The sequence below is a fragment of the Cydia pomonella genome, chromosome 5 (genome assembly GCF_033807575.1).
Source record: "Cydia pomonella isolate Wapato2018A chromosome 5, ilCydPomo1, whole genome shotgun sequence".
Lineage (NCBI taxonomy): Eukaryota > Metazoa > Arthropoda > Insecta > Lepidoptera > Tortricidae > Cydia > Cydia pomonella.
In genome coordinates this window covers 2,069,334-2,093,360 of record NC_084707.1, presented here as the reverse complement: position 1 = coordinate 2,093,360, position 24,027 = coordinate 2,069,334, and the positions used below count along the sequence as shown (strand labels likewise).

At 37.3% G+C, this 24,027-nt stretch overlaps 1 protein-coding gene and 1 pseudogene across 1 annotated transcript in view; both read left to right on the top strand.

The window, feature by feature from the left end:
- The first annotated feature begins 1,108 nt into the window (after window positions 1–1,108).
- The window catches only part of LOC133518390 (uncharacterized), a 194,504-nt gene continuing 171,585 nt past the window's right edge, over window positions 1,109–24,027 (top strand). Inside the window, exon 1 of the mRNA XM_061852064.1 lies at window positions 1,109–3,115. Coding sequence (XP_061708048.1) covers window positions 1,433–3,052 — 1,620 coding nt within the window. The 5' untranslated portion in view covers window positions 1,109–1,432 and the 3' untranslated portion in view covers window positions 3,053–3,115. The remainder of the gene's footprint in view (window positions 3,116–24,027) is intronic.
- On the top strand, window positions 7,950–23,087 carry LOC133518385 (sodium/potassium-transporting ATPase subunit beta-2-like; annotated as a pseudogene).

Here is a 24,027-nt window from a genome sequence, read left to right as displayed (position 1 = left end):
ACATTTATGTCTTCTGCATTATAAACTACGGAATGTTTTAATTTCATTATAATTACAACACAACATCATTTAAGTTCGCAGAATCACCCCCTCCCGTTAGATGTCGCGTCGCCCCTCGGCGCCAAAATGTCGGCGGCTGCGACCCCACGCTGTCCCAGTTGCCGCCCTATCCAGCGGGGCGTCTGGCAGTGATTGCGTCTTTCGGTATTGAATCGTATATATCGGATTTCGGTACCCTGGTGCCCTAAAGAAATGTTTTTCCGGTGAGGAATGTAAATAAACTAATAAATATATATGTTTGTTAGAAGATATGTTCGGGTCAACTCTTGCAAGCTGAATTAGACATACTTCTCATTATTCGATTGAGCTGAAACTTCACATACACCTATGTATGTAAGTTAGGTGACAATGCAATATTATCTATAAACTGACGATGGTCACAGGAGGTGGCCGTAGGCACTCTGTTATAAAACAACGCATTAGTTATGTATGGGGTCTTGGGGGATTTAACAACTGGAGACGCCTTGTCTGTACTTTTCTGTACAAAACAGTCTGCCGATTTTTGCGGGAGAGGGGTACGTCAAATTTATGGCTACGTAACGTACAAATATCCATATCAGATAAACGTCAGTCTATTCAATAAATATGACCATTGGCCGAGATTTTCAACAGAGGGGTAAGGTCTTAAAGGCGACTCCTGTCATATTATGTATGTGTAGCCTGTGTAGGCATAGGCATTCAGGTGGTCCTGACCAATGGTGACAGCAATACTCCATATGGGGTCTGTCTTGCGATTTATACAGGGTGATTCATGAGACGTGAGCAGGACTTAGCCTACACAATCAGTAAATGTTAATGAATCGTTCACCATCATATTTAAGTAAAACAATTACGCTGTTTTTCTGTTATTTACCTTTTTGCTAAGGACAAATTTGATTATCTACAATCATGGACACCCTACAACGCTTAATTAACAAAGATAAAACCTCTTATAACCATTATGACAGCACTTTGATTTTGAAGAAAATAAAATGTCACACTTGAGTGAGATACGATTTTTCAAAAGTAACCAGACACCGATGATATTTAATTTGTCACTTAAACCAAAAAGGACGGAGGGGTGAGACCCATTGCGGTGGGGTCTACTTTACGACGTCTGGCATCAAAAATTGCGGTTAGACACTTTAGATCAAAATTGCAGTCCCTTTTTGAACCAGTACAGCTAGGTTTTGGCACGAAAGGTGGGTGCGAGGCAGCCGTCCATGCCCTAAGGACCTACCTTTCATTCGATGATTGTGAAATTGTAGTCAAAATTGACGTTAAAAATGCTTTTAATTCGGTTAATAGGGACACTTTGCTGACAGAAGTTAAGGACAAAATTCCGGAACTGTACAATTACCTTTTCTTTTGTTATTCAGACTCGTCTAAATTAATGTACAAATCACATGAATTATCTTCTGAGGTTGGTTGTCAGCAGGGTGACCCTCTCGGGCCAGCAATTTTTAGTTTGGCTATAAATCCAATTATTAAAAATTTAAAATCAAAATTCAACGTCTGGTACTTAGACGACGGAACCCTAGGAGGCGACGTGAATACTGTGCTCTCTGATTTGTCTTTTGTTAGGAGCAGTTTCGAAAATATTGGTTTAGATTTGAATTTCAGCAAATGCGAACTCTTTATTCACAAATCTTCTTGTACTTTGACCGACTTAAAACCCAAATTTGACGATCTGGCTCCTAATATAAAATTGGTAGACAAGGATTCTCTTTGCCTCCTGGGTTCTCCTATATTTGAAGAATCTTTTCCTGATTATGTTTCTAACTCTATATCTAATTTCAAAAGTCACACGAATAGTTTACTCGAAATTAGCCCTCATTATGCTCTTGTGATTCTGAAATTCTGTCTTTTTGTCCCTAAATTTACATATGTGCTCCGCTGCTGTCCTTTTTGGAAACATCAAAATTTATTGTCGCCTATAGACGATTTGATCAAAATTAGTATAGAGACGATTCTAAACATTCAGCTGAGTGAGCCTTCCTGGTCTCAAGCGTCCCTCCCTATTCGGTTCGGAGGTTTAGGAATTCGCAAAATTTCCAGTGTGGCTTCCCCAGCCTTTTTGGCATCCATTAATAGCACGTCTGGTCTCATAGGAAATATCTTAAGGGCTTTGCCCACAAACTATGAGATTACGGGCTTTGAGGATGCTAAAAATGCTTTTAAAATTGCTTGCCCGGGCAAACAATTTCCAGACAACCCAAAATCACAAAGGAGCTGGGATAATATTTACTGTGATTTAACTTACAATACTCTTCTAAACAACTGTACGGGTCCAGATCACGCGAGACTTTTGGCGGTCGGAGCCCGGGAAGCCGGCTACTGGCTACATGCCCATCCTTCACCTAATACTGGTACTTTCTTGGATCCGACCTCCCTAAGACTGGCGACTGGTTTGCGACTCGGGGTTTCGGTATGTACGCCACATATATGCTCTTGTGGCACGGACGTGGACCGACTGGGACACCACGGATTATCTTGTCAAAAAAGTGCAGGTCGTTTTTCAAGACATGCGTCGCTTAATGACATAATCCGTCGATCTCTTGCCACCATCAATGTGCCTGCTCTTCTTGAGCCAACTGGCATTATCAGGGATGATGGCAAGAGGCCTGATGGGGTGTCCTTGGTTCCTTGGAGCTTGGGACGGATGTTAGTGTGGGATGCTACCTGCGTAGACACACTGGCACCGTCCCACCTCCAACGGACTAATGTAAAAGCGGGCGCAGCGGCGGAAAGCGCCGAAATTTTGAAACGTAATAAATATAAGAGCCTCGGTAGAGAGTACCATTTTGTACCTTTTGGCGTTGAAACTCTAGGTCCATGGGGTCCCAGCGCGCACAAGTTTTTTGGAGAAATCGCGAAACGTCTGGTTGACGTAACTGGTGACCGAAGAGCTGGCGGCTTCCTCGCACAACGTATCAGTATTGCGATACAACGAGGAAATGCCGCCAGCATCCTTGGTACAATGCCTCAAGGGCCTCTTTTAGATATAAGCTAGTTATAGTATTCATCTGTATATATCCATTATGTATATTGTTATTGTCAATAAATAGATTTATTTGTCACTTGTTATGGATAAAACAAAGAAGGTGACCATAAATGTCGTAAATAATTTAAAACAGTAAAAAATAAATTAACGTTAAGCTCACAAATACTAGTACGAAACAGTTGCTTATAACTTACTTAATAGGCAGGCTTGATCCTGCTCACGTTTCCCGAATCATTCAGTACCCCTAGTGTAAATAAATTCGATTTCGAAACGTGACGTACGCGTTTGCGTTTAGTCTCATTTTGTATTGGATTTAGAAAGAGCGCGCCAAGCGGGACGTTTTGGAAACTCAAAATCCTATACAAAATGAGACTTAACGCAAACGCGTTCGTCACGTTATGATGTCGATCAATTTTACACTAGGGGTACTGTATAGCAGCAGTCTTTGCCCCGGAGTAAAGTATCGCCTCGATTTATTGAGCACACCGATTTTTTTGGATGCAAGCATTATTATATTTATTACACTACCTAGTCATTTGCAACACATTTAAAATCGCTTGTCAAATTACTGTCATGACTGTCATGAGAATCGTGCAGTAAATTTTTATCAAAAGCAGAGATATTTTCCACATAGATTGTTGTACATTAACACACCTGTTGGTACCTATATTTCCATGATGCCGATTGTCAATTTCACTGTGAACAATAGGGTTGTTTCCAATTTTTTGAAACGCTTGCATTACGTTCTACATTAACTAAAAGTTGCCCTAAAATTCAACTTTTATACTAAAAACAGCTTTAAATATGTTAAATTGACAAAATATATTTTGACAGATGCTTTCGCGCCCAAAACGCTCTTTGAAAATTGTGTGACGTCACAGTTTACGGTTTGACACATAACTACATACACACGTAGAAAATACGAACTGTCAACTGACATTTGTCATTTGTTGTTTATCGCCTAACTGTCAACAGTGTCAATCCGAGAGTTGTGACGTCATCAGAATCTTCAATAACGTTTCGAGTTTGGTCCCGTGACGTGTGCCAAAAGATATTTTAAATTCAATATTTACAAAAATATGGTCATTACTGGTCCCCTAAAAGTAGTTTAACATGTTCTTATAATCCAAAAGAATTTATTGGGATACAATTCTGCCCTAAGATTTGTAGATGGAAACAACCCTATTGTCAGGAATATAATTACGCGTGTGTAATAGAGATAGCGACAGTTCGAGCGCCATCTTGATAGTTTGGCTCGTAATTAATTCCTTGTTTTTAGCTCATTAATATTGTTTAAAGTTTAATATCGATAGCTTATTATACAGTAAACTAATGTGGTAGCGTGCAATGAATGGAGAATTAATCTTGAATCGCGAATGGTGGTTAATACCATTTTGGAGTCAACGGCCGGTAGTCCACGTACTACTTGTAAAGTCCAGCTATCGCTTTACAAGAGCTCATAAAATCATCGTACACTGTCTTGTACTAACCGTACAGCTTTAGTCGTATTTAAGGCTCCTAATATCTTGATACTGGCGAAATAGTCCCACTGGACTGAAGCCATAATTTTAAAAGAATGAATGAATGATATATAGCAGCAGGCAAGTACGAAAATATATCTGGAAAGCGTCTCTTCTTTATCAGCAATGTCATTATCCCATTATTTCATTAACAAACAAAGGACTCCATATATGTATACATGTATTTTATACAATACAATGAACCCCCTACAGACATTCAATCCGCTTTGCAACCTACAACACATTATATATCTTCATATATCACAGCCAACTTATATTTGCAGTTATAAAAACTAGAAGAAACCCTTGTCTCATATAATTTTCTTTGTACTACGGATGTTAGCGACGTGATGGGCGGCAAACGTAAGTTTGTCAACTAATGCCATAATGTCATCAACCCCTATTTGCGTAAATTGCGTAATGCTGTCTTTGTCTTATTTATGAGTTCTGTTAGACGTTATACGAGACAAAAGTATTCTGTGTTGAGTTTTGGCGGCAAATATTATGTCCTAGTTTAGCGGCCTCCTAAAAAATAGTTAGGCAAAGCTAAGTTGGCAGCAATTATGATAGCCCAGGCGCTGCAAGCAGGGATCGGAACCGGTTTTTTGGAAAAACTTTGAAATAAACATATATTTCGGTTTATTTTAAACTCCAAATATAGGACTCGGTTGTGTTTTTAAATAACGACTTCGTATTATTAGATTGCCCAATTAGAAATGAAATTATTAACAAAGAACGAAAAAATACCGTTTTCGTTCCCATACAAAAATACCGGTTTCCGATCCCTGGCTGCAAGTGTATTTTAACCGTCAAATTTCTATCAAATTATGTACGGTTACTTAACACTTGCACAGTTAGATCGTGACGCTCGAAGCCGGGCGGGATTTTTCATTCGTATGGCTGGGCCCTAGAAGGGCTAGAAGGCTAGGTATGTAGGTAACATCGTCACCCCATTTTACACCCCTCAGATACTGCACTCTAATAAAACAGCTCGAAGCCGGGCGGGATTTTTCATTCGTATGGCTGGGCCCTAGAAGGGCTAGAAGGCTAGGTATGTAGGTAACATCGTCACCCCATTTTACACCCTTCAGATACTGCACTCTAATAAAACAGCATGACATCATCCAGGTGACCTAATGGCTGCTAAGTATTGTACAAATACAGAGTAAGTAGTCTAACTGGGTCAGATCAGTACCTACGGTATACTTGTACGGTCACGTCTGAAACTAACGATACGGACAAAGTACCAAAAATATGTATACACTACCCTAATATATGGGCCATAAAGTCGTGTATATATATTTTTGGCACTTCGATCGTGTCGATGTTTTCAGACGTGACTGTAACTACCCTTAAACTACTTTTTTAGAATTGGGATAAAAAGGACTGGGATATCCTGATCCTGACATAACTTTTTTTTATGCTTACATAATATAGGAAATCCCAAACTTAATTCTGGAAACATTGAGTTGAGTCATTTTTCCATACAAACTTTCTCGACATTTTCCTCTCTGGAATTTGATCCTAAATGTTTTTTGTATACGAGTTCAATATTATCTTTACCTATGTCTGTACTTCTTCCTCCTTTTGATATTCTGGTTTTTATAAGAACTAGGTTACTTTAAATTAAACAGCGTTAAAACGGGCAAAAAATACGCCGTAAACAGACGTCTAGCATATAAAATCGGCAAAAACGACAAAAATTAACACAAAAATGAAAACTGTCAGGCACAGATAATATCTTTCTTAGTTAGTTAGTGCTCCTGGGCATTTTCCGCAAATCGACAACCATTGTGCCTATTTTGCGTGAAATAGAGGTAGCGCTACTCTTTCTTGTTCCGTTTCCAAAATTTCGTTTCGATTGGTTAAGTTTTGGAGGAAAATGTCTTGGGTCTTGGGTCATATTTAACTTCCAAGATTTGACCCACATATACAAATAACAAGGCAAGTTAGATAAAAGCTTGTAAAAACAAGGTTTTTAAGCAAAAAGATCTGAAAGGTCATCCACACAGTTTCGGAGATTTGCCAAAGATTTTCGGGTCATATTACAAATAGAAAAAAAAACACCTTAATACACTTTCCGGTTACGCCGCTAGAGTCGGTCAGTCGGACCAAGAATAGAATTTCTATGAAAATATGACATTTTTAATGACACTGACGTGAGGGCACGTTGTTCTATTCAAATTGGTACAAAATTAGTTTAGGTCGACTTTAACGCTCTAATTTTATATTAAACTATAGCTAATAATGGCGTAAGTACAAGCTGTCTCAAAATCCTATTTTCTACGGTATTAACAGCAACACTTCTGAACATTGGTGGGCCTTATGTCATTGGAATAAGGATCACGATATGTCAGCTAAGAGAGGGGATGGTATTACGTACATTTCAGTAAAGGTTGTGGCGCCAACGCGGCGCGGGCGACGCGCAGCGTCATTGGACCGGAGGAGTCGGATGTACGTAATACAATGCTGCTTTGGAAATTAGGAACGTCCATGAGAGATATTTTATTCTGCTTTTTAATTGAACACGTTCAACAACAGATAATATTAATGCAGAAATGTTACAACTACAAATATTTTGTAAAATTATTGTAAGGACACTTAAGTTAAGAGTAAGATTAAAATCAATGTTTATGACCCAAACGTATATTATCACTTTTATTGGAATGCTTAATTTGCAACAAGAAAATTTTATTGGCGAAAATAACGAAAAACTTACTTGCCAAGTTATATTTAGTCTTCTCAAGTTAATAGAAAGTAGAAAGCTTTATCAAAGTGTATGTATTGCTCACCCGGTATTGTTTTGTCCTAGCACTATACAATTACCAAAACCAATTACATAAATCAAGATTAATTGCCATTATTGCCCATGTTTTTTTTTTTCAATTCACCCAGTTAATGATTTGGCCAGTATGAATAGATTTTGCAAATGAATTCATTCTTAGTAGGTAGGTGGGTATAGCTTTTAAGACGTATAGCACAAATATCTTTATGCGGTTTTTGAACGCATCATACGTTTATGATGTGGTGTGTTAATACGTTTTTGACAAAAATTTCATTTTTGGTACAAGTTTTTATGTATTTTTCTTTCCACGGGCAACTAATACCCATCGAGACAATTCTAAAAACCCCAAACACAAAAAGTTTACGTTGTTTTATCAAAGAGTTCCTATGACTACCTCCTGTCTCTATCATCAGATCAGCTCGATGATACCATAATATTGCATTGTCACCTGACCTACATATGTATGCTGATTTTCAGTTTCATCGGAAACCGGGAAGTGGGTCAAATGGTTCTTGAAAGATTTGACCCGTACAGATTTACACAGGTAAATTGCAAGTAAAAAAAAAAAAAGTTAAAACGCAAAGATTTGATTGGGTATTTTTTTTTTTTCACCACACCAACTGGTAAAGGCCCTCTTGATTGTTCAAAAACGAATGAGAAAATTGCATTTTATCAACATTTGGGGCAAAGTAATCAGATGCAGAAGAATTGACTTTTAAATGTGATTTGTTTTTTATTACGTTCATTTGGATATGATTTAATTTTTTTTTTGGTATTTCATAGTAGTTTCCTCGCGTTGGTGTGGCGAAAAATTACGTGTTTCACTTGGAGGCAAAGTTTTTTTAACGCTCAAGATTACACTTCTTGAACCACTCGCAACGCTTTTAAATTTTGGAATCTTTCACTTGCTCGGGCATCAATATTAGCACGAGCCGTTAAACAACAACTTTGCCCCCTTGTAAAACAAATAACTATTATCGGTCAAAAGCAGCAATGTACTCGTCACACCGTCGCCGCCCTGGCCCGTACATCCCGTCAGTGCCCCGCCGTCGCCGTCCGCGTTACGCGTCCCATCCGCCATGGGGCTCGAAAAGAGGACCATCAAGATAATTGTCATTGTTGTGGTCGCCATTGTCATTCTTGGTATGTTTTTAATTTTTAGTTTTTGTGGTCAGTACTAAGTTTTTTTTAAAATTTCTATTCCGGAAAAACAATTTAACACTAACAAATAGCGCTAAATTTTGTGTTGCCGCCTTTTTCTACTGACAATATCTGTTCTGTTTCGTCCTATGATTGACTGGTAAAGAATACCTGGAGGCCTTCAGTCCGCCTGTTGTACTTTTTTGTGTGCAGTAAAGTTTCAAATAAATAAGTTATACATATACGATACTGATAAGATAATATAATTAGGGACTGAATCAAATTATTTTGATTTGTATAGTAGCAGTCACAATATTATAAATTAAAATAGATTGCAAATACGGAAGAAAAAATAAAAAATCTCCAGTTTTTTGGGCTGGATTCGAACCAGTGTCTTTTGCATTCGCGGCAGAAGCCATAATCACCAGGCCTTGGTCATTTTTACAAGTTTTTATTTAACTTGCCCTGTTAGTAAGTATGTATTATATAATTATGTTTGTGTGGGTCAAATTGGGAGCTAAATTTAACCCACTTCCAGGTTCCCGATTGAAATTTTGCATACATATGTAAGTCGAGTGACAATGCAACATTATAGTATCATCGAGCTGATCTGATGATGGAGACGGTAGGTGGCCATCATAGACTCTGGGTGTGGAAAGAATAGTACAGTCAGCGATAAAAAACTTGTGCCAAAAATGAAACCTTTCCAAAAATAGTTACCTATTTACGATACAAGTGCGAAATATAATTAATAATTCGTAACGAGTGGCGATAAATTACCTATTCGCACATGTATCGTACAACGTTTTACAGTACATATGATCCTTTAAATTTTCGACATAGTTACATAATGTGCTAATTTACGCACTAGTGCGAAAAGTAGGTATTCTGTAATTCATATGTTACAGATTTCCCCTAATTAAAACTATACATTAAAATAAATTATTAGAATCACAATTATTACAATACTAAAAACTATTTTGCATACATAGGAACTCTGTGATAAAACAACGCAAACTAATTGTTTCGATAATTAATTAGTTGTCTGGGGAATGAAAAGTACAGTCAGCGATAAAAACTGGTAGCTAACATGATTTTATTGCCAAAAACTTATTATTTATTTGTAGTGTATTATTAACAAATTAAATCTATGTTTTCTTTGCTCCAGTGTGTTTTACAGGATTTGTCTATACCATCCTATTACTGGCGCCAGTCCCATCATAGGGGCGTTTACTATAGGTATATTTTTTTTCCCCAAATTTGATTTCATGTTTATTTTTGTTAATTTTGAATCTCTTCAAATTGTACAAATTTTACCAAAATAGATGACAAAAAATTCGACAGATAAAATAGCTCTAACTTACCTACTGCGTCTCTAAGAAGTTGAAATCATTTCAGGTGGCTTATTGGGGCTCCTACTTGGCCTCTTGTTGTACCCGCATTATGTAGGTAAGTTCAGATTTTTTTATACATATATGTATGCATTATGCACGGTCCTATAACGTCGTTTTTAGGGTTCCGTAGCCAAATGGCAAAAAACGGAACCCTTATAGATTCGTCATGTCCGTCTGTCTGTCCGATTCTGTCACAGCCACTTTTTTCCGAAACTATAAAAGCTATACTGTTCAAACTTGGTAAGTAGATGTATTCTATGAACCGCATTATGATGTTTACACAAAAATAGAAAAAAAACAATAAATTTTGGGGGTTCCCCATACTTAGAACTGAAACTCAAAAAATCTTTTTTCATCAAACCCATACGTGTGGGGTATCTATGGATAGGTCTTTAAAAATGATATTGAGGTTTCTAATATCATTTTTTTTCTAAACTGAATAGTTTGCGCGAGAGACACTTCCAAAGTGATAAAAAGTGTGTCCCCCCCCCCCCCCCCCGTAACTTCTAAAATAACAGAATGAAAAATCTAAAAAAAATATATGATATACATTGCCATGCAAACTTCCACCGAAAATTGGTTTGAACGAGATCTAGTAATTAGTTTTTTTTTAATACGTCATAAAAATAAAAATAATTTTTTTTTTTCATCAAACCCATACGTGTGGTGTATCTAGGGATAGGTCTTCAAAAATGATATTTAGGTTTCTAATATCATTTTTTTCTAAACTGAATAGTTTGCGCGAGAGACACTTCCAAAGTGAAAAAATGTGTGTCCCCCCCCTGTAACTTCTAAAATAACAGAATGAAAAATCTAAAAAAAATATATATGCAAACTTCCAACGAAAATTGGTTTGAACCAGATCTAATAAGTAGTTTTTTTTAATACGTCATAAATGGTACGGAACCCTTCATGGGCGAGTCCGACTCGCACTTGGCCGCTTTTTAGCATTAGAAAAAGACTAGAGTTAGACCAAGCTAAGTTGGCAGCGATTTTGATGGTCCAGACAGTGCAAGTGTTATTTAAATTAAACGTCATATAATTTCATAGAAGTTTGACGTTTAGTTCACTTGCACACTCTGGGCTATCAAAATCACTGCCAACTTAGCCTGGTCTAACTCTAACGGTATTGACGCGTCTCTTTATTGGAAAACACTTTTTGGGCCATGCTCAGTGTAGGGTTTCGTAGTTACCATTCTGTCAAAACAGGCCAAACGAGGGTTTATTTTTGCAATAACACAAAAACTATATAGTATACTTTTTGAGTTATGCCCAAACGCTATAGTTTTCATTGAAAGTATTTACTAAGCTTTTATTTCACGATTTTTTCATATTTTTTGGACAAATGTTTCAAAAGTTAGAGAGGGTGTGGGACAATATATTTTTTTCTTTCGGAGCGATTATTTACAAAAATATTAACTTTGTCAAAAAATGGTTTACGAAGACCCTTTATTCGTAATAAAAGACAAACGAACCCCACACTATTGAGTCAAAGCAAAAAAAAAAGGGATGTACCGTAAAAAAAATTTTTTGTAGAATATATTTTACCGTTGCCAAATTGCAGTTTTCTAGCACTAACGATCACGGAGCAAAGCCGCGTACGGACGGACAGACGGACATGGCGAAACTATAAGAGTATCTAGGTGACTACAAACCCCTAAAAAATCACCAAAACATGTCTAATCCCATAAAACTTCAGTCTTATATCCTTACCCTGCATACGACAGCAGTTAAATAACTTTTGAACCATAGGTCCAAAAGATATGAAAAAAGTCGTGAAACAAAAACGTAATAAATACTCTCAACGAAAACTATAGCGAACATGATCGGTTAAGCCGTTTTTGAGTAAATGCAAAAAAATCTTTTCTTAGTAAACAGAGGTACAAAGCCCTCGAAGGTACTCCCTTGGTCCCTTATGCTTGCACGAGTAATGTACATAAATACTTGATAATAGCCCCCGTTTAGCCTGTTCTGACAGAATGGTAACTACGAAACCCTACACTACTACATTTTTTTTTATCGAGCCATCTTTAGGCAACCTTACACAAGCGTCTTTTGAGCGTCGGCCTCTTGTCAACGCTATGGGAAATGGCGTCGCTGCGCAGTTGCGCCAACGTTGCGTCGAGCAGTAGCCACAGAGTTGACTAGACGCTGACGCTCGGGAGACGCTAGTGTGGGGTGACGGGTAGCCCTTTACTCCTAGGAAGCTCCGGCATTTAAACCTCAAAAAGCCAACGGTAACATTTGAGATGGTCCCATTTAAAATATAATCCTAATCGAGTTTAGTCATCAGTCATCATCTGCTTCGCGTTGTCCCGGATTTTTGCCACTTGTTACCATCCTGGGTTCCACTTGGCTACGTATCCCAAGAGTTCGCGTGGGCACTAGTGTTTACGAAACTGCCATCTGACCTCCCAACCTAGAGGGGAAACTAGGCCTTAATACGATTAATTCCTCACGATCTTTTTCTTCAGCGAAAAGCGACTGGAATGGATATCATATGATGTATCGTACATATGTTCCGAAAAACTCATGGCATGAGTCAGGATTTGAACATTTTAAACCCATGAACTCCTTAAAAGTCGTACTTATCCCTAGGCTACCAGGATCCTTTAGTTTAGTACTTACATGTTTCTCTGTAAAAGTGTTGGAGGTGTGGCCGCGCTCAGTGGACGACTACAGATGGGATCAGCCGCTCATCCAGTTCAGACCTGAGGATCCGGGATCTTTCCATCCTTGGATCCAGCGTACCAATGACTTCCTCAGAGGTAAGTGTCACTCTATTAACTGTGTTTGTCAGAGAGAGAGATATATTTAGAAAGGGATAGAGATCAGCTCATCAGTTCAGACCTGAAGATTCATGTGACTTCCATCCCTGGATCCAGCATTCAGGATCCAGATTCGAATGGTACCATTTTCTTTTTTCTTTTTGAAAGTTTATATAAAAATTTTTTTTTTGGGACTGGAGCCATGTATTTTTTTATAATCTCAACATGTCTTTTTAAATTTCACTTTCTTATAATGGATACTAAATTTTGTTATAATTTCAACATGTGTCAAGTACCCAATTAGGTCACAAACAATGTCCAAGTAAAGTATTGGAGAGCTAATTAATAAATAACTTTATCTACCAGTTAAGCTTATTTGGAGATTATGAAATGCAAACGATGACTTTATTCGTCAGATAAGTGGCAAGTAGCTTATTCAGGACTTTACTTGGACATTGTGAAACAGACCCTAAGTGTAAATTAAAAAACCTTCTGATTAGGTACACGGATACATTCTATATCTGGTTTAATTTATCGCCCGTATTGGATTTACACACTGTATAGTTATAATTTAAATTTTAACAAACAGTAACGTCTGTGAACGATGATATTAAGCTTAGAATAAATTTTAAAGTAGAAAAATTACGGCCTTTGTTGAAACTGAGTTGGCAGAATGTTGGAGTATCGATTCAGAGGCCGTGAGTTCCAGTTTCACCCAAGGCAGTAATTTTTACACTTTTAAATGTATTCTAAGCTTAATTATAATTTAATTAGCAAATACTTATTCATGTACAGTCATGTAATGAGTCTTATAACATTTTACGGTTAAAATAACTCTGGAGCTTAAATTGAATCTTTTCCCCAGTGTATGAAACCATTACCCCTGAGAGCCCGCCGCGCGCGCCATGCACCACTCGTGAGCGCATGCATACAATGACTCGCCACCCGGACTGCGACCAAGCTATGAGGAGATGGGACCCGTGTACCATCGACATGGGATACGGGTACCCTATGGGTACCCCATGTGTATTCCTTAGACTGTCTCACGTAAGTCTAATACATGCATGCAATACCTCGCCCCCCGGATGCGACCAAGCTATGAGGAGATGGGACCCGTGTACTGTTGTTATTGGGTACGGGTACCCTATGGGTATCCCATATGTATTCCTTCGACTGTCTCACGTAAGTCTAATACATGCATAGTTGCATACAATGCCTCGCCCCCCTGGATGCGACCAAGCTATGAAGAGATGGGACCCGTGTACTATTGTAATTGGGTACGGGTACCCTATGGGTACACCATGCGTATTCCTACGACTGTCTCAAGTAAGTCTAATACATGCATACAATGCCTCGACCCGCCTCCCGAATTGCGACCAAGCCATGAGGGGAAGAGACCCGTGTACTATTGACATGGGATACGTGTGCCTGCCCTGTGGGTGTTCCTTTGGCTGTGCTCAGTAAATAGTAAGTTCCTCCGTATGTCAAATGAAAAACCCTTGTACTATTGACATGGGATACGTGTACCTACCCTGTGGGTGTTCAATTGGCCGTCCTCAGTAAGTAGTAAGTTCCTCCGTATACCAAATGAAAATAACGACGCAACGCAACGTGACAAGAAATCTCGAAATTAAGTTCTGATTAAACCAAAGCAAAGATTAAAGTCGGACCAAGCTAACACAAGCAGTGTTGCAATGGCAAAGTGTGGATGTCATCATTAATGTGAAATTTCTATGAAAATATGACGTTTATATTGACACTACCTCACTTTGTTCTATTCAATTCGGTGTAAAGTTGGCTTAGACGGACTGTATTTGGACGTTGTCCCGGCATTTGCCACGGCTCATGGGAGCCTGGGGTCCGCTTGACAACTAATCCCAAGATTTGGCGTAGGTACTAGTTTTTACGAAAGCGACTGCCATCTGACCTTCCAACCTAGAGGGTAAACTAGGCCTTGTTGGAATTAGTCCGGTTTCCTCACGATGTTTTCCTTCACCAAAAAGCGACTGGTAAATATCAAATGATATTTCGTACGTAAGTTCCGAAAACTTATTGGTACGAGCCGGGTTTGAACCCGCGACCTCTGGATTGCAAGTCGCACGCTCTTATCGCTAGGCCACCAGCGCTCTAAACCACATACCATACCATTTATGACGTATTCAAAAAAAACTACTTCCTAGATCTCGTTCAAACCAATTTTTGGTGGAAGTTTGCATGGTAATGTACATCATATATTTTTTTAGTTTTATCATTGTCTTATTGTAGAAGTTACAGGGGGGGACACACACATTATACCACTTTGGAAGTGTCTCTCGCGCAAACTATTCAGTTTAGAAAAAAATTATATTTGAAACCTCAATATAACTTTTGAAGACCTATCCTGTATCCCACACGTATGGTTTGATGAAAAAAAAATGTTTGTATTTCAGTTCTAAGTATGGGGAACCCCCAAAATTGATTGTTTTTTTTTTCTATTTTTGTGTGACAATCTTAATGCGGTTCACAGAATACATCTACTTACTAAGTTTTAACAGTATAGTTCTTATAGTTTCGGAAAAAAGTGGCTGTGACATAAACGGACACACAGACAGACATGACGAATCCAAAAGGGTTCCGTTTTTTGCCAGTTGTCTACGGGACCCTAAAAATAGGCTCATACATTTTGGCTGGTCGGATGTTGATATTTTTAACGGGAATGTATAATTTTTTCGCGATTTCGGCATTGGTCCCAATAGGAAAAGTTGTTCAGTATAACCTATACATTCGTACGTTTATTCACCCCGTAAATTATAGCAGTACCCCTAGTGTAAATAAATTCGATTTCCAAACGTGACGTACGCGTTTGCGTTTAGTCTCATTTTGTATTGGATTTCGAAAGAGCGCGCCAAGCGGGACGTTTTGGAAACTCAAAATCCTATACAAAATGAGACTTAACGCAAACGCGTTCGTCACGTTATGATGTCGATCAAAGTTACACTAGGGGTACTGGTGACTAAAAGGCACCTATCTGTCATTTAATTTCTCAGAGGAACTCTTTATCTGTACTTTAATTCTGAAAATCCCATGCCTGAACATGATTTATTGAATTTGCAGGTGAACTACTGGACCCCGCATCCTTATAACTACTCAATGAATCTGCACATCCCTCCTGAGATGCCTAAGCACATAAGAGATGGAATGGTAAGAATTATAGTTGAAACTCTCTCTCTCTTTCTCATCTTAAGCCTATAAATACTACACGACTGGCAACCACGATTCCGACGCTTGAAGGTCACCTTGGTTGGGGCGCAATACAATTTCTTTATGTATCAATCCTTCAAATTGGCTACTTGACTGTTTTTTTTTATAATGTAAAACGATCTTGATTTTCCTGAGGATCAAATGTCTATAAAGGACTCATGGCATTTAAGCAACACAAAGGTCAGACATGAGAGTTAAAGTCTGACGCTCGCAGTCGACGATTGAAACGCCTCTAACAAAATGATAAGGTTATGTGACGTCACATCATATAAGTCTGTCCTAAATGTATGGAAGATGAAAGAAATTGCCACTGAAATGTTGCGTTTATGTATGACATACAATTTATTTTTCAATAAAATGTGAGGAGTCGAATGGTACCATTTTCTTTTCTATTTTTTATAAGACAAAAAAATTATTTTTTTATAATCTCTACAATATGAATTGTAATGTAAGGTTTAAAGCAATAAAGATTTTATTTATTAAAAAAAAAAAAAAAAATCTCAATATAATTTTTAAAATTCCACTTTTTTATAATGGATGGCTCATTTTCTATCCATTTAACTAAATTTTGTTATAATATTCAGCATGTGTCAAGTAACCAATTGCAATCAAGCTTTTGTTACCATTGGTCGCATGTAAGGATGGAATCATATCTATCACCAATATCAGCATCGAAATGTATTTTATACACCGTGTTTTGTTTTTCGTTAATTATAAGAGTTTCTGAGCTTAAATTAAATAACTTTCTCAAAGACACCGGTATTCTAATTAACTCCGCTTCGGAGATGCAATAATTTATTTTTATCTGATAAGACCCTTACAAGCGTGTGTTTACCTACATATTGAGAAATATGAGAAATCTGTCGTTAGTATGAAAACGCGTAGTACGTGTCAAAAGTTGAAAGCATGCATACTCATCTTCATACTGACTAGCCATTTTTCATGTATAAAATGCGGCTCGAGGCCTCTATTTAGAAAAACATTTATCAGAATTTATACTCTCGGAGCTTTACCCCGAGTGGCCAGGCGCGCCCTATCCCCAGTAATTTTGGGCGAGGCCGAAGGCCGAGCTGCGGGAGTGAGGAACAAAATGCTTTTAACTCTTTGAAAGAATATTTTGACTATATACCGCATATTTATTTAATTTAGTTAAATGTAGTATAAATCAGATTTATTTTATTTACGAATATAAGATTTGCATGCCAATTAATTTACGAAACGGAGAGCGTTAAGTGCGGACGTGTTAACGATTTATTTTAAAATCTTTAATATATATTGTGAGTGAAAATAGATTTTAAGATTAATGCCATAGAAGCAATTATTAACTGCAAACTAAGTACGTTCTAAGTCGTTTTGCAAGTGAAGCTAGTGCAGTTCGCTTATCAGCGCGCAGCAAGTTCGGTACGGTTGAACGGAGGTAATAACCAACGGTTAATTATCGACTCACGACTGAAATAAAATGACTGATTCAGAGGCAGAGAAATCAGACAAGATAACTCTCCGAAAGCGGAAACGTTCGCGAAATTATGATGATCTAAGAACTGATCTACAAGACCTTCGCAAGGAAATTATCTCCATGCTATCGGAATTTAGTCAGAAGCAAACTGCTAAAATGGATAGTATTGCGGCAGATATTTCAACTATAAAAGATCAAATAAACAACATACAATACAAAACAGACCAACTCATTTTGGAACAGGATAAACTGAAAACGGAAGTCGCAGAACTAAGAAGCAACGCTAATGATGGAGCATTAAAAGTAGCTTTACTAGAAACCGACGTACAAAATATGAAGGCGTCAAAACCTTCAGGATTACCAGCAGCACCGAAGATGGCCCTCACATGCGATGAAATGCTGCAGGAAATCAATGAGCGCTGTGTGCGTGACAAAAATTTAATAATCATTGGCATACCTGAACCGCAGTCCGATGATCGTGATGGACGAGCTGCCTCAGATGCTAAAGAAGTCGAAACGCTGATCAAAATGACTGATGCAAACTGTCCCCATCCAAAAATAAACGTGCGCCTAGGAAAATATATACCGGGAAAGGTAAGACCTATCAAAGCCATTTTTAACCATGCGTCCACTGTAAAAACAATTCTCAAGAACCGAACAAAAATAAACCGAAACGATATACAACTGTACTCCGACAAAACGCCATATCAGCAGAAACACTTGAAAAAATTAAAAGAAGAACTGCAGGCCCGTATAAATAGTGGAGAAACAAATGTTGGCATAAAGTATATCAAAGGCGTTCCGAAGATTATACAGTTGGAGTCAAAAAACTAATTTCTAAAGAACTAAATAACGCTGGTGTAACAAAAGAGGAATTAACGCACCAAATTGTAAGTAACTACGAAGACCTCATCAAAACAAAAAAATCGCTCTCAATTTTATATCTGAATATTCGTAGCTTAACGACTGCTGGAAGAATAGATGAACTAAGATGCATAATACAAGCCATAGGTAAGGTTCACATAATAGCTTTAACCGAAACATGGATAAAATCTCAAAGTGAAGCAGACACATTAAATTTAGCTAACTATACCCACTACTACAATATTCGATCGCATTCAAGAGGAGGTGGTGTTTCCATGTTTGTGCATAATGATATCAATCAGCTTATCCTCGAAGAAAAAACTGAAGATGACAACCACTTTCTCTGGGTCCGCATTGAAAAGTTTAGCCTGGACATTGGGATCATCTATAAGCCAGGACGTACAAATAACGATACTTTCTTGGAATCTTTGTCAGAACAACTGCAACGTAGGAGGAGAACTCTTGTGCTCGGTGATTTCAATTACAATCTATTGGAAAAAACAAAGAATATTGAAGAATATAAACTACTAATGCGTGAACACGGATATACTATACTCAACAAACTAAGCAAAAAATACTGCACCCGAGAAACTTTAGAAACACATTCTATCCTAGATCATATATGGTCAAATGTCAAAGGTCATGAATATCACGTAGCTATAATCAAATCAAACATGTCTGACCACAAGCAAATTTACATTGAAATGAAGGAATGCCCTCAAATTCCAATAAGAAAAATAGAATATGAATCAGTAAATTATAATAATTTATATAAATCTATGGAACATATTAAAGACAATGATATATTTAACAATTATGGAGAATTGGAAAAGTTTCTTATTAGCGAAATCAATCAAAATAAATCTATAAAAATTAAAATTCTTAATCCACCAAAAAATGACTGGATAAACAAAGATATCATAGAGGCAATAAACCATCGCAATACATTATGGAAGAAGAGCAAACAAGAGACGGATAATCAAAACTTAAAAGAAGAACTGCGGATAGAAAGAAATAAAGTTTTTAATTTGATTCAGGCAACCAAAAGTGAATATTACTATAAAGCTTTTAATTTGTGTAAGGAAAAGCCTTTAAAGATGTGGGAGTTGATTAATAACCTCTGGAATAACAAAGCAAAAACAAATTCCATTCAAATCAAGTTAAAAATAGGATCAGAAATATTTTCAGATATCAAAGAGGTCTGTGAATGCTTCAATAATTACTTTGCTAACATAGGTTCCACATTAGCGAATAAAATACCACAGCAATATCGCAATGCTACACCAAGTGGCGTTGCAATTATAAAGAAAGAGCTTGCTGATTTTAAACCTACGACAGCCAACGAAATTGCAAAAATAATTGATCAACTAAATCAAAATACTAGTTCAGGATTAGATGGTGTAACGGTAAAAATTCTAAAATGCGTTAATAAGCTTATATGTAACAGTCTTGCCAATTGCATCAATCAATGCCTAGATGTCGGAGTTTTCCCTGATTCACTTAAAATAGCCAAAGTAAGACCCATATTTAAATCTGGAGATAAATTAGACCCCGGCAATTATAGGCCCATATCGGTTCTACCAGTTACATCTAAAATATTTCAAAAAATTATACATCAGCGACTAACAGAACATCTTAATAATAATAATTTCATCACCGACAAACAATACGGTTTTCGTTCAAAGTCAAACACCCTCTCGGCAACTTCAGATCTTCTTGCCGAAATAAAAGTAAATATAGATAAGAAAAACATTGCACTTGGTATCTTTATTGACCTAAAAAAGGCATTTGATACAGTGAGCCCTACACTTTTACTGTCAAAACTGAACTCCATTGGTATTGTTGGAAATGCATTTAAAATTTTAGAATCATACCTCAATAACCGGGTACAAATTACAAAGCTAGGCCAAATGAAAAGCAATCCTTGTGAAATTAAATATGGAATCCCACAGGGATCTATTTTAGGACCATTACTGTTCTTAATCTATGTAAATGACATGCATAATATTGGATTGAAGGGACACCTAACATTATACGCGGATGATACCTGCCTGTTCTACTTCGGCTCGAAAATTGAAACTAATAGAACACGCACAGGACGATTTAAATTTACTCCACAGATGGCTTCTTTGTAACTTGTTAACGATTAATGAGTCTAAAACTAAGTACATCATATTTGCTGCAAAAAATAAAGTCATTCATAATCATGATCCCTTAGTAATAAATAATGTAACGTTACAAGCAGTAGAACAGGAGAAATACCTTGGCCTCATTCTGGACAATAAGCTATCATGGAAACCACATATTAACTCCCTACGCTCCAAAATTACATCGCTCACCGGTGCATTGCGACGTATTGTTCGATGTCTGCCAAAAAGGGTTCGATTCACCATTTATAATTCACTCATTAAGCCTAATCTAGAATATTTAATAGAAATATGGGGATCGGCCGCCAAAACTAACTTAAAACCCTTACAAATTTCACAAAATAAAATAATGAAAGTATTATTTAATTATAAGCGCCTTACACCAACTAGCTCTATATATAAGGACACAAAAATACTAAACATTTCCCAAACTTATGTATACAACACATGCATCCTTATAAGAAAAATCATATATAAAGATATACATAGCCATATAACGTTCACTAAAAGATCCGAGGTACAAAAAAGGCTGACGCGACAAGCTAATAATATACTCCTGCGACCACCCAGAACATTATATGGAAAAAAGAACATAATATACGAAGGAGCTCAATTATACAACCAATTACCAAAAGATGTCAAAGACGCCAAGTCAATGCTAGTTTTCAAAAGAGCACTAAAACAATACACATTGAATAATAAATCTAGGTAGGCCGTTTGCTTATTCACCAAGTATTCATAAAAATGCCCAACATCATACATCTTCTAAGGCTTTTCAAAAATATATTAAAAATAGAAATATAATAATAATAATATAAATATAATACATCATATACATATTCCGATTAATTTATAATTAAAAATAAATTAAACATACTTTGCTAGGCGAGTTAAACGACCCTATATCTAAGCAGTTGTCGCACGAGTAGTTCGTGTTCGGTTTAACTGGCCTCGACCTCGACGCACTGCATGTTGTTACCAAGCGTCTTTGTACGTAAGTCGTTCACCGTTTTTGCATGCTACCCTCTCCTATTTAGATTTAAGCAAAATTATTGTTTTCTCAGTAAGTGATTTATGTAAATCTTTTGAGAAATAAATATCTTAAACCATAAACCATATTAACTGGCTGAATACACTGTTCTTTGAAATGTATTTGACAACATCCACTTAACTGTATTCTAGCAAAGAAATAATTTAATTAGATTTGCCGATCAAAGTGATTCCACCACATTCCACCCTATCTATCACCACCAGGTATCTACCTGGTGGTGAAGGTGAGTAAACTCAGTATATATATACAGTGAACTATTTTGAAAAGCCAGAAGTTATTGTGACTAATGTATTTATTAAATAATTTGGCTTACGGTTATGGCGTTTTGCTGCCAACGTGCAGAAACCTCTGCTTGTTCTCTGTTTTCTTTTACACGACACATTATAAAACACAATTAAACACAACACAACACAACAATTATTCGTGTATCTTTCGTACTTTCTTAAGTACAAAAATACAAGTGCCCCTTTATATAAACGATGGCTCCCGTTTTACATACTTCAAAATATCTTATAAGCATTAGCGTGATAATATTTGTGATTAACAGGCTGCAGCAAACGGCATGGACTACATCTGGGTATCCTGTCAAGGAGAATTTGGCGCAGACAAGGAAAAACATTGGAACTATTCACTACATCACCGGTGGCCTGCCTCCAGGGTTCCCTTTGAGCCGTCTTCACACAGCTGACAGGATCCCGTACGCCAGCAGACACCTGCCAGAGAAGGACCCTGGACCGCTGGTTGGAGTATTTTTTAAGGAGCCTAGACGTATGTATTATTCCACTGCCATCTTAGCTCTTTCTGTTTTAAAGAAGCTGTCAAAGATAAATAGCAACTGTATACGTCGACAGCTACCTGCGTAGTCGTCCTAAGTTAAGTTTGATTTCACTTCTAACCAAGACTAGTAACCTTCACTTGGTCTTCATATTACATTGGCGGTGACCCAATGGCTTTCATGAGGAACAAGAGTGGGCCTAGAATAGGTCCTTGTGGGACTCCCATCGCTAAGTCTGATCTGCGACCTAACTTATATGGCGGTTCAGGAGGAACAGAAATAGGCCCAGAGTAGACCCTTGTAGTACTCGTTTTCTATACTGCTGTATCGGATGAAATGTCAAAAAGGTGAGATTAAGTCTGCCTTCAGACTCTAAGGTTTATCGCTGAAAAGAACATCGGCATCATCCAGCAACTGCAACTGATGGCCTGCCCCCAGGGCTCCCTTTGAGCAGTCTCCACACAGCTGATAGGATCCCGCACGCCAGCAGACACCTGCCAGAGAAGGACCCTAGACCGCTGGTTGGAGTTTTCTTTAAGGAGCCTAGACGTATGTATGTAATTATGTATAATTCCTCATTAGGTCTTACTTTTTCGATTTGAAACTTGGTGCCAACCTTGGCATTGTACACCTGACTGAGAGACTTGAACGTAAGCTTTATTTCAATGCAGATTAAAACTGTGTCATCTATTCCAGGTGGAGTGGTGATCAACGTAGAATGCCGCATCTGGGCGCGGGACATCTTCTACGACGGCACTGGACGCACTGGACGAGCTCGCTTCGAGATCTTCGTCGAGTAAATGTTTGAAGAAGCCTTTTTATGTGGGCAGAGGCTTTTACACTCTCTTTGATTCCTGACGTTGAGTTTTTGAGATTTGCAGTTGAAGTCATCACGCCATGTCCGTCTGGGTCCGTGCTTAGATTCAGACCAAGCTAAGTTAGCAGCTATTTTGATAGTCCAGACGGTGTTGTTATTTTAAACGTCAAACTTATATGAAATAATGACGTTTACTTAACACTTTCACCGTCTGAGTCATCAAAATCAAAATTGGTGTGACTGTACAAATTTTTTTTACGAGATTTTATTTAATCCTGTCCCGAGTTAAACTTGACCCACTTCCCGGTTTCCGATTCAGATGAAAGGGTCTAGCTGTAATCCTATAGTGAAACTGCCCCTGGCTGAAATGTATACCTTTCTTAGAAGCGTTAATTGGTCTTATTATAAGATATCATTTTACAATATTTCAAGCCTGGAATCCCCTTGGTTTGGATAAAAAAAAATATACAACGTGTCCCAAAACTCAACGATAAGCCGGCACCAGAGGATGGAGCTGCTTATGATTAGTCGAGAAAAAATAAGGAAAAAAATATATCTCAATTATTTTAGAAATTACAGAAAAAAAATGAAATTCATTGAAAATCGACATCCCTAATGGTATTTTTAACGACCATGTCTACAAATATTCAAATATTACTGTTTTTTATTTTGTTTTTGGAAACTTCAGTAGCCCTGCTATCTAACACAGTTCTTAAAAATACCAAAATACATGTAGTTTTTACACAAAAAATAATCAAAATTCATTTTGTCCCTACAATTTTGAAAGATTTCTTACAGTCCACTTTCAATCATCATGGTGTAAAAAAATAGTATCGACACCACTATGGCAATTATTTTCAAAAGTTGACGCAACTAACCAAGATTCCAAAATGGTATAATACTTTGGGAAACCTAGTCACAACAAAAAACAACGAATTTTTAAACAAGAACCGACATTTTTAAATGTTGATATTAATCACTTTTGAAAAGGGTTGTTGTTGCAAGTTTTAAAATTTCAATGGAAAAT